This window comes from Hibiscus syriacus, unplaced genomic scaffold (genome assembly GCF_006381635.1).
Source record: "Hibiscus syriacus cultivar Baekdansim isolate YM2019G1 unplaced genomic scaffold, ASM638163v2 tig00112206_pilon, whole genome shotgun sequence".
Lineage (NCBI taxonomy): Eukaryota > Viridiplantae > Streptophyta > Magnoliopsida > Malvales > Malvaceae > Hibiscus > Hibiscus syriacus.
Window position 1 is genome coordinate 1396314 of NW_024063267.1, and position 15212 is coordinate 1411525.

The following is a 15212-nucleotide window of genomic DNA, read 5'->3' on the forward strand; positions in this document are numbered from 1 at the left end:
TATTCTCTTGTATTGAACATAAAGTTAGCCTCAACTCTCGAGCCTCGTCTCCATGAAGAAAAGGTTTTGGTAGTGAAAGGAGGTCAGGGAGGAGTCGATGGCCCTCGTATACCTGAATAGCATCATGCAACTGAAACGGTCAATGAATTGAAGTGATCGTAGCAGACAGTTTGCTGCAAAATCCGAGAAGAATCAACATTCACAGCTTTAAGAAGTGTTCCAAAGCTCTAGTCTTGTCCATGTCAGGGAAGATTGGGTCCATAGCATCCGAGTGATGAAGAGACACAAGAGATGATAATGGATGCGCTGTAAGCATCCCAAAAACATTACCCCGCATGTCAACCTGGAGAAAATGATTAAATACATAAGTAGAAAGTGGAACTTTCATTTAAACTAAACTAAATCGATAATTTGCACAACATCTAAGTTGAAATCAATCAAGCAGCAACCTTTCAGAGGACACGAGGAATCAAATTCATGGCTTACCCATCCCGTTGAGGACAAATAGACAAAGCCAAGACAAGCTCCTGTAGGGCTTTGCCAAAGATGGAAAATTTTCAGTCACTACAGCATACAAGGCTCTGATTAATATGGAAATGGCATATAAAGTTCACAAACATGGAGTGGGTCTGGAAGATAAAAACCACTAAGCGGATCAGAATTCCCTATGGCTTTCCATGCACAACAAATTAAACACAAGCGAGAACCGTGTTAAGAAAGGAATGTCCCATGATGCGAGATGTAAACAGTGCGATAATCAAATGGAATCCATTGAACACGTATTACGAGGGTGTAACCTAGCAAGACAAGTTTGGAGAGAGCTGAAAGTCCAACGACTAGGAAATCAATTTGAAGGAGGGGACTTCAAAGACTGGTTTATGAAGAATAGTCGCTCCCATAGATTAGTGGAGGATGATCTCGAATGGAGCACCTTGTTCACTGTCACAATCCGGGCCTATGGAAATGTAGGAATGAAATGATATTCACAAATAGAAGCGAGAATTGGGACCATGTAACTGCCTCTTCTCGTAAGTTAACAAAAGACATTAATATGGCTTTCACAGTTTCTCCCCGTACCATATTGAAAGAACCCCAAAGGATCAAGTGGCGAATGCCACCAAAAGGGACCTGAATTCTAAATACAGATAGGGCGTGTAAGATTACATCGAGACTAGCCACGGCTAGAGGCCTGATTCGTAATGACAACGGCAGTTGACTGGGTGGTTTCACAATAAAAATAGGGTCAACTAGCAGCACGACAACAGAGCTTTGGGGAATACGACAAGGATTGGTGTTGGCTAGAGATTTAAGAGCCACAAAGATTATCATAGATACAGACGCCAAATGGATATTTGAAATTCTGAAAGAATATATTGGAACTTCTGTTTAAGTTTTTTATTCTCCGATTATCCGTTATAGATTCAAAAATGGTTGAAAGGAAGCTTTTCAAAAACGAAGCTGTGCGTATTGTATCAAAGGGGACGCTGTTCGCGCCAGAGTTGCTCCTTCGCGCATGGAGATGCTGATCTACGGGGGGTTTCCGGTTCTTACGGCGGTAATATTTTTTTTTATTGTTATTTTGCTTCTGATCCCCAACTGATCCCTCGTTCCCTTTTGGTTGATTATTTATTAACTTTTATGCCCATGGTGACAATCGTTTAATTGGCTTTTGAATTCGGGTTTAGCGTACTTCCTTTATATGCCCGTATGGATTTCTTTTAAGCCTTCAAATTTGATGTAAACTTCTAGACTTGATTTGAGACTTTTTGAAGGGCATTGGAATGGAAAATGATAATTGATAACGAAGGTAGGTGTTAATAAATTAATTGTCAAGATTTTGCCGGATTTTAGTTTATGTTTAGACTTTCGAGAACACCGTAGCAAACCTTTTTTAATGTTTTTTTCTTGCCGGCTTAAATATGTTAGGTTTCTTTGAGGAAGGGATACTTCCATAAGGGCACTTAGCTCTACACATTAAGATGTTTAAACTATAAAATTTCTTCTTGCTTCTGGATGCTAAAGTCAGATGGTAATACTGTAAATTCTATAGGAAAATTTTTCTTTAGCTCTATTAAAATGAAGTCCATCTTGTTTTTGCTGTCTATTGCTGAACAGATAAAAAAATTGTTGTTTTTCTCTGCTAGTTCACCGAAACTGTTGTTGCTGCTCTCATCTTTTGTTGATATTGGGTTTGAAGTTACTGTAACCACATTTTTTTTCTTTTGCTATATATTTTTACATGTTTCTGGTATGTTATTTTTAGCCGGTCTGTTTTTTGTTGTCCATTGCTTCCCTCATCGAAACCTCTCATGGGCTTGGCTGCATATTCTTTGTAACAAATAGTTGATTCTGCTATCAGATCAGATCAACTTGGTTTGTAAACATGAGTGGGATCCCGAAGTTTTTGACACAGTTTTTTAACTTATAATTAGGCTTCTTCTAGAGACTTATATTTCCATTATGTCAGCTACCTGTTTGTTTCAGTTAAACAAAGTATCACTGACAGAGTTAGTATTGTCTTCTTCAGAAAGGATTGTGCTGGTTGGTAAATCTTAGAGCTGGTTTGATATTTTTCCTGCTCAGCTATATCTTGGTTTGTCATTATGCATCCATGAAACAAGCAGGCGTTTGGGAAGGTTATGTTCTAGGTTTTCTCGGAACCTGTGTTCATACAAAGTATTGAGATGTGAGGCAGATTTGATGTGCAACTCTGGTCTGTAATTTGTCATCACTTCTGCTGGTTGCATATTGCTGGAGCATGTGATGTTTCCATAATTTCTTTCTTATGTTTCAGTGACTTTGTCTATGGATTTCTTGCATGGGGAAAGAATGCAAATTTATTGGGACAAGTTCAGAATAAATCTATTTATATTGCATACCAGGCAAATTACTATATTGTCTTATATATGGGTTTGGAGAGAAATCTATCGTACCATTCAATTCGGAATTCATATATTTCTTATTGCTCAACAATCAGATGGGATTATGGTGACTATCTTTTTTCCAGTCCTATCATCCGACGGTTATCTCAATGATATAGGCTACAATACAGGTTTTCCTTTTCTATTCAAATCTGAGGACACTATTTTTGCCCTCCCTTTGAAACTGGCAAGAAGGCAGAATTATTGTTCTATATAATGTTTCTCATATTGTTCCATGTGATGGTAAGCTTAACATTGATTGTGTTTGTCCCTGTGCTTGTTTCACTTTCACCTGATGCATTTTAATTATTGTGAGTGATTTGTGTTCCCATGCTAATTTCTTTTTCATTTCCAGGTAAAAGGAACTATCGAAATGGTGACTTGAGGGATAAGCTTGACAGAAGGCTATCTCCTGAGCGAAGATATTCTCCAAGAAGAGATGCGAGAGACCAACAGACATTGCGGGGTTAATGATTTTATCCTCGTAACCTTTGATTTCTACTTTGCTACGTTGTTCCTCTGTTTTTCAATTCATTTACGCATTTATTTGTTGGCTTGCGAAGTATGAAGTGAAGATGAATGTGATAAATCTTACTATTTTCTTGGTTACTTCTGAAAACTTACTCAAGAGTAGCATTAACTCTTTAGGTTTTGATGCTGATTCTTTTTCTTTCACTGTTTCCAATTTTTCTCTTTGTTATTCTCTTTCCCATCCAGTTGGGTTTTATATGCACTAATGGAATTTAAAATTGCAGGATATAGCCCTTTGAGGTCCACTGACAAAAAGAGGTAATTTAACACATACCCTGTATGGTAGAACTTTGTTAGTAGTTGTCTTTGTTATGCCTGGTTGGTTTGTTGGAATAGTTTTCCTTACTTTGCTTCTTATGATGGCAAATTTATTGGAAACTGATCTAGAAGCAAGCATCGCGGGGTTTTGAGAGTGGGACTCATGTTTCTGGATTAGGATTTGGGGTCATTAACGTTGGCAAACTGTAGCTATAGATAATCCCTTGGGAACATTAGCTATGGATAATCCCTTTGGAACATTCTTTCTGGCTTTGCGCCTATACTTAGATTTTTTTTTTCTGACTACTAGACCCAATTCTTAAATTTTAGAAATCATAGGTTGGAGTTGGACTATAAATATGGATAAATATATTTACATTTTTAGGCCTGGAGGTTTTGCGATTGTCATTATGCTACATAATTTTACATCTTCCGTAAACAAATTGAACTGGGTTATTGTAGCTTGTAACTTGCTGACCTTGAACTTGTGTCTAATTGCAGTAGAATACTGTTGTAGGGGAAAAACCTTACTTTTATAGTTAAATACCATGGATGGGCCCATCGAAATGTAGTCTTTTTTTTCCTAATAAGAATGCAAGTTATCATAAATTAAGGGATTGGTATAAGCCCATTTATAGTGTTTTATTTTTTCCTCCTTGTTTATACGAGGGAAATTTTGATGTATTTAGATTAAAGAATTTACATTTAAGGTCCCTGAAGCTAGTTCAACCAGACTTTTAGTAGAATGTATGATGCCTGGTCATATGTAGTCATATTGTCAAACTTACTTTTATGATACAAGTACACATAAGGTTTTCTTTTTCCTAATGGGTAAAATGTTTCATAGTGAAGATCTAAACTTAAAATGTAAGGTATGATTGATCTAGAGAAGAAAAAGATTCACTATGTTGGTGTATAATTAATTTTGTTTATAATTTTTCACAATTTTACATTATCACGCTTCTTATCTTCTTCATTGCATGTAATTCAGAAATCGGAAGAAGAAGAACGTTTGGACAGACAAAGTGATTTTTCTAAAAAATTGAAAATTTCAAATGAGATTGAAGATCCGGTTATAGAAGGGAGAAACATATCTTCTACTTCCAAACGCATTCTTGAGGATCAGGTTTGAAAATTTTGGTTTATTATCATTTGTAGCATCTAATATTCTAACCCGCTTGCCCCATCCTTTTTCTCTCTATATAATATATAAATATGTATTTGACTATTTCAGTTGAAAGAAGTACACTTGGATATTGACATGCTTATTCACCGCAAGCATGAATTAGAGGTCAGTTAATATCTACCTAATTGCTTTTGCTTATTGGATGCTATCATGACTATGGATATTTTATTGCAAGGCATCTGGAGCATGTACTTGATTGTGCATACGCCTTCAAATTTAATCTGCAGAATGCTTCCTCATTGCTTTTGTTTTTATGTTTTAAGTTACCAACATATTAGTCATCATGGGTAGGGGTGAGCGCTTGATGGAGTCGAGTCGAGTAAAATAATTTCGAGTTATTCAAGTTGACAAGTCATATTTTATAACTCAAACTTGATTTGAATTTTTTTTTTGAGTTGAGTCGAGTTTATAAGATTCGAGTCGAGTTGTTTGAGTTTTTGTTTAAATTTAATTGTAAATATTTGCTTCTATAAAAAAAATTGTAAATATTTATAATATTATTTGATTCCAATTTAAACTATTTTTTATAACTATATACGATACATATATTTATTTTCATATTTTTTTCATATGTGTTATACATAAATATTTTTTTCATATTTTTTTCATATGTGATATATAAATCATACAAAGTCGCATGACTTAATTCAAACTTGAAAACCAATCCACTAATTCATAAAAATTTCAAGTTACTATTTGAGTTCTATTTTATAACTCGACTCAAATTTAAATTTTTTTCGAGTCTAGTCGAGTTTATGAAATTACAATTCGAAGTTAATTCGAGTTGACAAGATTGGTTTTTATCATGGGTTTTGGGGTCTGCCTTCATATTTAACCTGCAGAATGCTTCCTCGCCGCTTTTGTTTTTATTATTTTAACTTCCCTACATATCAGTCATCTTGGTTTTTGGGGTCTGGAACTCGTTATTTGTTCTGCTTGTTCGATTTGGTTTTATCCTTTAGTGTAGTGTGTCAATTTAGTTAAGCCTAACATATCAACATGATTGCATAGATTTTGTCTCCTGGTGTTGAGATTAATTTTCATCAATCATGAACAAGAAAAGGCATGTAGAATAGTATTTAATCTTCTTGATTGTTAATTATTTCAGCCGAACAGCTTTCTCTTGTAATAATGTTTATAGGATGTTATGGCATGTTTATTTTTATTGATATGATAATAACTTTTCTTCATCTGTCTAAATTTGATTGGTTTTATCTTTGGTCTTTTTGTAATGGATTTTAGTTCTACAATTTGATGCTTGATCTCCCCCCAGACATTTGTGGAGGAGAAAGTTCAAGAAGCAGATACTCTTACCTCTCAAGTTGAGGAGCTTGCTTCTCAATTAGAAAAAGAAAAAGAGGAATGTAAAAGGTAAGCAGAACTGTAGTGATACAGGCATGATATGATTAATTGTTCATTCTCGATGAATGGTCCTTCTCTTAGCCATTTTCTCTGGATTTCTGAAATATTTAGGATCACTTCAAGAATCAAGAAGTTTTTCAAAGCATATAATCGATGCTCACAGATAGAAAATGAAATGAAGAGGTAAGTTTTTACAATGTATGTTGTTTTCTTATTTTTATTTGTTAGCTGTATCGAACTTGATGCATCTTATCTCATCTCTGATTCTGAAATTTGAAGAAATGCTGATTAGTGTTTGGTAGGTTTTATTCATTAGTTAATATTTATGTAAATTTTTAGATCTCAAGCTAGACTGCAGAAGTCAGGAGAACAGCCTGGTTTAAGTATTTCTGGAACCAGACATGATGAAGAGAACTCCAATATCAACATTGTTAGTGACGATGAGACTAATGGCTTACATACATCTTATCCACGAAAAGCGTTAAGGGGTAATAATTCTCCAAGCAAGAAAAGGCTGTGGTCCAATAAGGGCATCCCTGAAGGTCCCATTCACGATGATATTTTGTTTGATATCTCTGCATATAATGTTGTGTGGAATATTTAGTGTCTACAGAAAATTTGAGTTCTTAATCCCTGCATATAATGGTAACTTATTGTAGACTCTAGGCACCATTCTTAATTGATTTGAGTTAAATAGGATTATTATCTGAAGATTTATTTGAGCTGACTGCTGACCCTAAGATTTTTAAATGTAAGATATGGGATTCAGAGACATGCAATTATAGAACTTTATGTGACATGATGACATGACCTGAAAGTTGGAGGAAAAGTCCAGTATTACTTCTTTTTATCTCTAAAGCTGAAATTACTGTTTTGTTTTGAGAAATACACTTGAAGTGTTTGGTACATAATGTTACAAATACAACTTACCTGTCCCACACTATGTACTATACATATACATATATACTCTCTATTGGCTGTTCAACCTGGTTAATTTCTGCAAGTATTGAATATACCTATGCATAATTATCAAAATTTATTTTCCCAAATAATGTTATGCGACATATTATTTGTAATATTGTTTTTATGCTGATTGATTACTTATATTTTGCTGTTTTAATCCAAGGCAAAGGATGTCAGGCAGAAACTATCCGATCAGTAAAGCGGTCTCGTTGGAGTGAACGCCCTACTCGTTCAAATATAGACAAGGAAAATGGTTCAGTGAAAAATGGAAACATCGATACCGTACCCTCTGCAAGTAATGAGAAGCTGAGGAAAGGAAAGAAAGTCTCAGTTATCACATCTACTGCTGATAAGGTACCCCTTACCATATATCTTTTTATGCTGCAGGGGATATTCTCTAGGTTCCCTTTTTTGTTTTTATTTTTTGTTTGTAAACGGTGTCAGATTAAGGCTTCGCTTAGGTATGGAGGATGAAAATGAGGAAGGATGGAAAATTTGTTAATCAAATGGTTAAGATTCAAAGTACGAAATCCATCCTTCCTAGTTTCCATCCATCATACCAAACAAAGGCAAGTATGGTGCTTAGCTGCATAGTTAAGACTTCAGACCTTTGTAACACTGCGCCAGACTTATACACCAAATATTGCTTTGGTCGTATGATGAATATAACAACGATAGGCGATAAAAATGAAAAAAAAAGTTTCTCTGAGAGAGCAACATGTGATGCATGAATTTGGTAGCTTGTTGGTCGTATTTATTTCCAATAACAAGTAATAGTTCGGAATCATTTTGATGTTTTCTTTCCAAGATAAAATTCTAATAATATCCTTCACTTAGAAAACTCCACCTGTGGCATAATCCGTTTAGTACCGAAGCGAATTTCATAATCAAAGATGTTGTATTTTACATTTCCTGCTTACAATAAGTGACTGAAAGTTGGGTGGGGGGGGGGGACAACCGGAATCTAATAATGTATGCATTTTGTAATCCTCTGCCATGCTATTTTGTAGTTAAAGGATGCACGTGCTTCCATTTCATTGCCTTCGACCAGCATGGCTGCTCATGCAGGTGATGACGACGTAGTAGAAGTTGAAGAGGAGAAGTTCGAGGCATCACGCTTGCCGTTTTTACTTCCTCCACCTCCTCCGATCCTCCGAAATAGTTACTCACGGGTTGGTTATATTCTTGTTGAGCGTTTGCCCATATTGTTTCCACTATATTATTCGACTCGCTTAATTATATTATAATTTTCATCGAAAGCATTGATTTAATTTTCTTTTTCCCGAAATACGGGCTTGCATCGATATGTAGTACAAGGGTCATGATCAAGACGTGGATGTCGACAGAGGTGATGAAGAAATGGTACATGTGGATATTGTCTGAATATATGAATTAGTTGCTGTAAGTGTATATCATCTTTATACGTGGTTTTCATTCCATTGCTGGTGAAACCAGTTATTTTGGATTTCCAAGTATATACTATACATTTCTATATATCATATATGGGTTAGGTTAAAGCTGCGGTATTGTTTTTATTTTATCCTTTTCTCAAGGCATGTGTATGTATGTCCTATATCTGCACAAAAAGTAATTATTTTTTACTGTTTATTTTTTTTATTTAACCACCTATATCCGATTTATTGATCGATTGTTCTGGGTCAAATTTTGTATAGGTTTATTGTGGGGTTATCTTTCTAATTCAGTTTGTTTCATTTATAAATGTCAATATTCAAATTCTTATTATTACTGGATGGATTTAATATTTTATTTCATTAGACAATTAAAATCTTTATGAATAAAAAAGAGAATATAATTGAATAGATCATCAATTTTTTTATAATTTTTTTACAAATTAAATTTTAAGTTGATTTATTTTTTAATCATTGTCTATGTAACATCATTTTATGTTTTTATATATAATAATAAAATTATTTAATATAAAAGTTGAAGTTTTATGTATATAATTTAAAATGAGTATGGAATTTGGATCTAACATGATTTTTTTATCCTGTTGGATTGGTTTTCTTTTTGAAAATTTGGGCGAGTTTGATTTTTTTAAGAATAAGATTGAGTTGGATTTAGATTTAGATTTAGGGTAGTTTGTTTAATGGAAAATAGATTCCGAAAAATGAATGTTGTTTTAATTTCTTGGAAAACATTTTACAGTATTACAATGACGTTGTGTAATTCATTTTCTATTGGTTGATAATTTAAAAAAAAATTATTATTATAACCAATAAATAATATTATTTATTAATAAAGTAATAATATTATTTTTTAAATATTAGAATAATCTATCTAATAATATTTATGTCAATATTATTATTAAAATATTATATCTACAATTTTAAATAAAAACATTAATATTATTATGTTTTATTAAAATAAAAATATTATACATTATATTAATATTTATTAAAATAAAATTAATATATTATTAAGTATATTAATTACTTAATAAAATAATAATATTATTAAACTATTAAAATTTATAATATTAAAATAAAAATGTTATATTTTAAGGAATATATTAATAATATTTTATTAAAATGATATCAAAATAATATATTAATATTAATTATATAAAATAATAATGTTTTGAATATTTATGCTTTGGAGTTAAAAGTTCATGAAATAATTTGAAAATCAAGAGACATTGACCATCTGTTTTCCGCCATCCAAACACTAAAAAAATGAGGAAAACATTTTTTGAAAAAACAATTACAGGAAAACAAACAGACCCTTAATATTAAAATCTTTTATCTTCGGGATAGTAGTGTAATAATCTTTTGTATATTCAGAAATAATTATCTTTGATTCAATTTGAAAAAATAGTGTCATTATCCTTGATCCGAGTTAGGATAGTAATATAATTATTTTTTATATATTTAAGTCATATTTGAGTTTTTATTTTAAAATTTTTAATTAAATTTTAAATTAAAAAAAGTATTTAAATTTGAGTCAAGTTCAATGACTAGTTAAAAGTATAAAATTTAGATATTATAAAAATTTGATTTAAGTCAATCTACGCTATAATTAAATTAAAATTAAAATTGTCTATATTATATAAACTACGTATATGTTTCACATTACAATTTTTTAATCGAAATTCATGTATGGTTTGAACATTTATCTCAATTTTAGAAATAAATGTATTATTCTTATATTTTAAATTTTTTACTAATCATAATACACATATTTTAATTAAGTGTCAGTATATATATATATATATAATGAATTTAGGTGATTAAAAGGTAGCAATGTCTAAAAATATTTTTGAGGATGATCATATATATGTTAACAACATAAATTTTTTAAATAGGATGGGTATAAATTATACTTTAAGGTGAACACCATCAGTAAAATAAGTAACTAATTGAAGAAAATTCAAATTTCATGGTGGCCACGTATCCACCTTCACCAAGCTGTAGGGATGTAGTTAGGATTCTAATTAAAACAAAAACAAAACAAATTAAAACTTTAATGTCTAAATAGATATTTGTTCTTATATTTTTTAATGATAAACAAATCAAGGACAGTGATCCCCGACCCTATGTAACTATGTTATTATGCATGCATTATACTCAAACTCAATTCATTTTGTTTTTTGTTTTTACATAAAAGTTTATATCGGAAGTGTCTCTTCAATTCATGGTCAGTGCATACCTAAGATCTAATTGTGATCTATATAGAAATTTATAGATTACATACAAAAAATGACGATAGTATGATTCAAACTTAATTTTACAAACTCAAGTTTCTGAATTCCAACCACATGTACTAAGGCATCAAACTCAATTCTTTAGAATAATAGTAATAATCAAAATATATTTATACTAGATTTATAGATGACGGAAGCATAAATCGAAGTAAAAAAGAAGTCTTGTTCAAGTTAAACATTAGTGAAAACAAAAAATAAAGCTCTACACATGGGTTACAAAACAACAGTTTGAAACTGCGAAACAATCAAGCCATGTCAGCCACAATCTCATCGACAGCAACGGGGCTTATCGCCCTTTCAACTTCCCGACCTGCACTATCGACGAACATCTCTTGCTCCAAGTGGAAACAATAGGTCTCGAAAACACCAGAGCTAACCCCCACTCCGAAATCCAACAGCAAAAGCAGTTCTATTTCTAGCCGGTTCAGTTCAGCATTGCTCACTCCTCCCACCCGAGCATAGGACGCATTGTTGTAGTGCCTGAATTAGCAACAATCAAACACAATTCTCAACAAAACAACAACAATAAATAGGTTTTATAGAAGAAGAAGAAGAAGAATACTTACACATCATCGAGAACCTTGGAAGCAACCATGACGCTGGTAACAAGCAATCGATGCACATTCAACGACACGAGGAGCGAATCCGGATACTTATGGGCCAACCTGTCTATATAAACGTATCCCAACACAAAGCACGAAGGGCTGCAATTTGTGTACTTATAAATCCTCTCCATGTAGTTGCGTATGCTTATATTAGGAGCCCTAACGCCATGGAACGCGTGCAAGCTTTTCCCTAGCGGAGCCGGAGTACTATTACAATTGCCGTTCGAGTTCGACCCATCGGGCTGCTCGGTTAGGGCCTCGACGAGCCTGTCGTTTCGCGTCACTAGCTTTTCCAAAACCGAGGAGATTATGGTGAGGACTCTCGGTGTCGTCGTCTCGGCAACAATTGGTTCCGGTTGCCGGATTCGCTCGGCGTGGTAGTCGCCGGCGGTGGCTAACATTTAATCCATTGTGAAGGAGAGGAATCGGGAGGTTAGGACTTATGAGCCTATCTGTTTGGTTGAGCAGTGTTTCATAAGCGATGGCTGTAGCCTGGTTTTTTTAATGTTATTAAGGTGAAGGTAGTGGGGGACTTTGGTTGTAGTTTGGACGGTGGAGATGCTGTGATTGTGGCTGGCTTGTGCGGCTGAGTGAGTTTGAGCCGTTAGATGGATTCGGGTCCCACGTGTGGATGTGAGGGGATTGGGTTCAATTGGATAGCAACAATTCGATGGCTGGAATTTGGTGAACCATCTTCGTCTCATTTGTACATTGTAATTTACTGACTTGATATCTAAGAGAAATGGTGACACGTCATCGTGAAATACACATTAAATATCATATAATTTGTCAGTAAAAAACTATTAAAAGTTAATGTTTTATATAAAATTATCATTGAAAAAATTTGTTGGTTGCAACTGTTTTTTCTTTCTCCATTGCTCACTTTAATTTTAATTTCGATGGGCTGACGGCAGTATCAGCCTTAGTGTTAATTATTGTAATTAAACTGATAATTCTTATTTTTTTTGTTTATTTTCTTATATTAATTCTTTGTTTTGTTTTTTATTTTAAATTTTAACAAGTATGCTTTTATAATACATTTTTTCTCTGTTTTTATGGTACGTTGTTATCTACTTTTTATATTTTTAACACGTTTTCGATCTTTTGATTGTTCTTTTCGTTTATTTGTTATTATAATTATCTTCTCTACTTTAGAATCTCATATTGGACTTGGATACCTTGTTGTTAACACGTTTTCGATCTTTTGATTGTTTTTTTCTTTTATTTGTTATTATAATTATCTTCTCTACTTTAGACTCTCGGATTGGATTTGAATACCTTGTTGTGTTATTGAATAATTTTCTCACGTCGTTTGACTTTGATATGTGGTTTGTCGGTAGTCTTTCAGTAGTTTTCATCATATTTTGTGGTTTGTTTGTTGATGCAGTCATATCTATTTGTATATATTTTTGTTGCATTATTTTGGTTGGATTTTTAACCTTTTCATTATATAGTTCTTGTATAATCTTAAGTGACTAGTTTCTTGTATTAATAATTATAAAAAAATATATATTTTATTATGTGTTTAATTTATGATTATAAACATTTATTGAAATTCTAAGTACTTGTATTTTAATAAAACTAGCTATTCCCATTAAAAAAATTACTCCTTTAAAAGATTGAAGGTTAGTTTTATTTAGAATAAAAGGCATAAATGTAAAATTCAAAAAAACTATAATCAATAGAAGATAAATTTATTATTATATATTTTTAATCAATTGTTTAAGTTATTTTGAATTCATCGAGTCTCTAAATTAAAAGATTTTATAAAATAAAAGGTTTTTGTTTTGTTTTAGAATAAAACCGGGGCGTTTCGCAATTCAAATCGGATGTGGGTTTTTGGTCATTCTCTAGAGTTTGCTCTCTTACGAATCATACACGAGGAAAGCTCTCTTATGAATCATACACGAGGAAAGCTTGTCCCCTTAATTCTCGGACAGAAAAACTTGCCTCATTTGAATAAAGTGATAAACTGAATGGGTTCATTTGAATAAAGTAATAAACTGAAGGGGCACATTTGAATACATTGATACACTGAAGGGGCTCATTTGAATAAACTGATAAACTGAAGGGGCTCATTTGAATAAACTGACAAACTGAAGGGGTTTATTTGGATGTGATAAAAGTGTAAGGGCTTATGTGAAGGAAGTGACAAAGTTCATGAGCTTTTTCAATTAACATAAATTATCCAAGGTGGAGTAGCACTAAATGAAAGGAAACGGCACCGTTTTTCTTGAATGACAAAAAGGGGAAAATGGCCCATGGTAGAGTAGCACTAGATGAAAGGAAACGGCACCGTTTTTCTTGAAGGACAAAAAGAGGGAAAAATGGCCCATGCAGGTCTCGAACCTGCGACCTTCGCGTTATTAGCACGACGCTCTAACCAACTGAGCTAATAGGCCAATTGCTTTGGCAATTTTATTTATTATTAAATATTAAATTTATCAAATCGCCTGACACTGTTTTCATATATAAAAAATGTAGCACTTTTTACTAGGGAATTTTGTATGATGTCACTTATCCAAAAAAAAAAAAAAAAAATTTGTATGATGTGAACGGTGAGTTCAAAATGACGTGTTATTGTTACTATTATTTTTGGGTTCATTTTGAATGTCACTAAATCGTGATGTTATATGTGTTCTACATCTTCATTTATACGTGTTTTATATGATTTTATGCAGTATATTTTTAAGATAGTCTATGAACTAAAAGAATATTTTTTTCCTACTTCACAATATTTAACATAACCGATATCGAAATATTAAAATATGACGTCATTATAAATATTTGATTATTACAAATCAATAAATTAAACTTTTCTTCTAATATATGTAACTTCAAATTCAAAAGGTTTAAAAGATCGATAGACTAACTTTCATAGTTTATATTCGAACTTAAAATCAAAATCAAAAGAGTTTTTGCATTTTTTTCATCTTTAATTCAAGGGTTTTTTTTTTTATGATTCAGAGTGGTCTATTGCTGCAATATGAAATGCAATCATGATGTATGATGATAAAATTTCGTGGAAAAAATATTCAGATCATATTGCGAGAATTCGATTATAGTTTGGATGACAACATTGAATAAGCTTCATAATAAGAACAAATTTACCCCTCATGGGTTGAACATCAACAGTATGTGTAATTTGTGTGGGGAGGAATAAGAGGCGCGTTATTTTTTGTTCTTTGAATATGCCTAATTTAAACAAGTACGAATGAGTATTTTAAAGGTATGTAATACCGAGACTTGTTATAGAATAGGATCAAGAGTCAAGATTGTGCCAAATATGCGTAATCTAGACAAGTGTAAGTATTTTGAAGACGTGATATCGAAACTTGTTATAGGATAAGATCAAGAGTTGAGATTATTTTAAGTTGACAAAAAAATATTATATTACTCCGATTTAAAATGAAATAAATCAGAGATAATTTCCAGAGTTAGGGACATCTAAGCTTGATTTGTGAATAGCCTTGTAAATGAACTGAACGTTTAGCGAACCATTCATGAATCGTGCGGCGGAAAGTTCATTTATGTGCGTTTATTTATTAAATGAACGAATATGAACAAGATTTTGTGTTCGTCTAATTAAATGAACGAACACGAACAAATGTCTCGTTCGTTCATTTATGTTCGTGAAAGTTCGGTTATGTTCGTTCATTTATGTT

The 15212-nt window shown here is 32.5% G+C and overlaps 1 protein-coding gene, 1 non-coding gene and 1 pseudogene across 2 annotated transcripts; 1 reads left to right on the forward strand and 2 right to left on the reverse strand.

Annotated features, from left to right (window-relative positions):
* Positions 1 to 1412: 1412 nt before the first annotated feature.
* Positions 1413 to 8633, forward strand: LOC120175526 (annotated as a pseudogene).
* A 2515-nt stretch (positions 8634 to 11148) lies between these two features.
* LOC120175441 (cyclin-U1-1-like) lies at positions 11149 to 12002 on the reverse strand. The gene is made up of 2 exons (XM_039182065.1): positions 11509 to 12002; positions 11149 to 11422 (listed from the first exon to the last, which is right to left on the reverse strand). The coding sequence occupies exons 1-2, from the start codon at positions 11946 to 11948 to the stop codon at positions 11188 to 11190; spliced, it is 675 nt and encodes a 224-aa protein (XP_039037996.1). The 5' UTR covers positions 11949 to 12002; the 3' UTR covers positions 11149 to 11187.
* Positions 12003 to 13875: 1873 nt separating this feature from the next.
* On the reverse strand, positions 13876 to 13949 carry TRNAI-AAU. The gene has a single exon. It is a non-coding gene; the product is annotated as a tRNA-Ile (tRNA).
* Positions 13950 to 15212: the final 1263 nt, after the last annotated feature.

Coding starts and splice junctions, on each gene's coding strand:
- LOC120175441 (XM_039182065.1), bottom strand. CDS start 11,948: ATGTTAGCCACCGCCGGCGACTACCACGCCGAGCGAATCCGGCAACCG. Junction 11,423..11,508: donor TCCAAGGTTCTCGATGATGT/GTAAGTATTCTT, acceptor TTGCTAATTCAG/GCACTACAACAATGCGTCCT.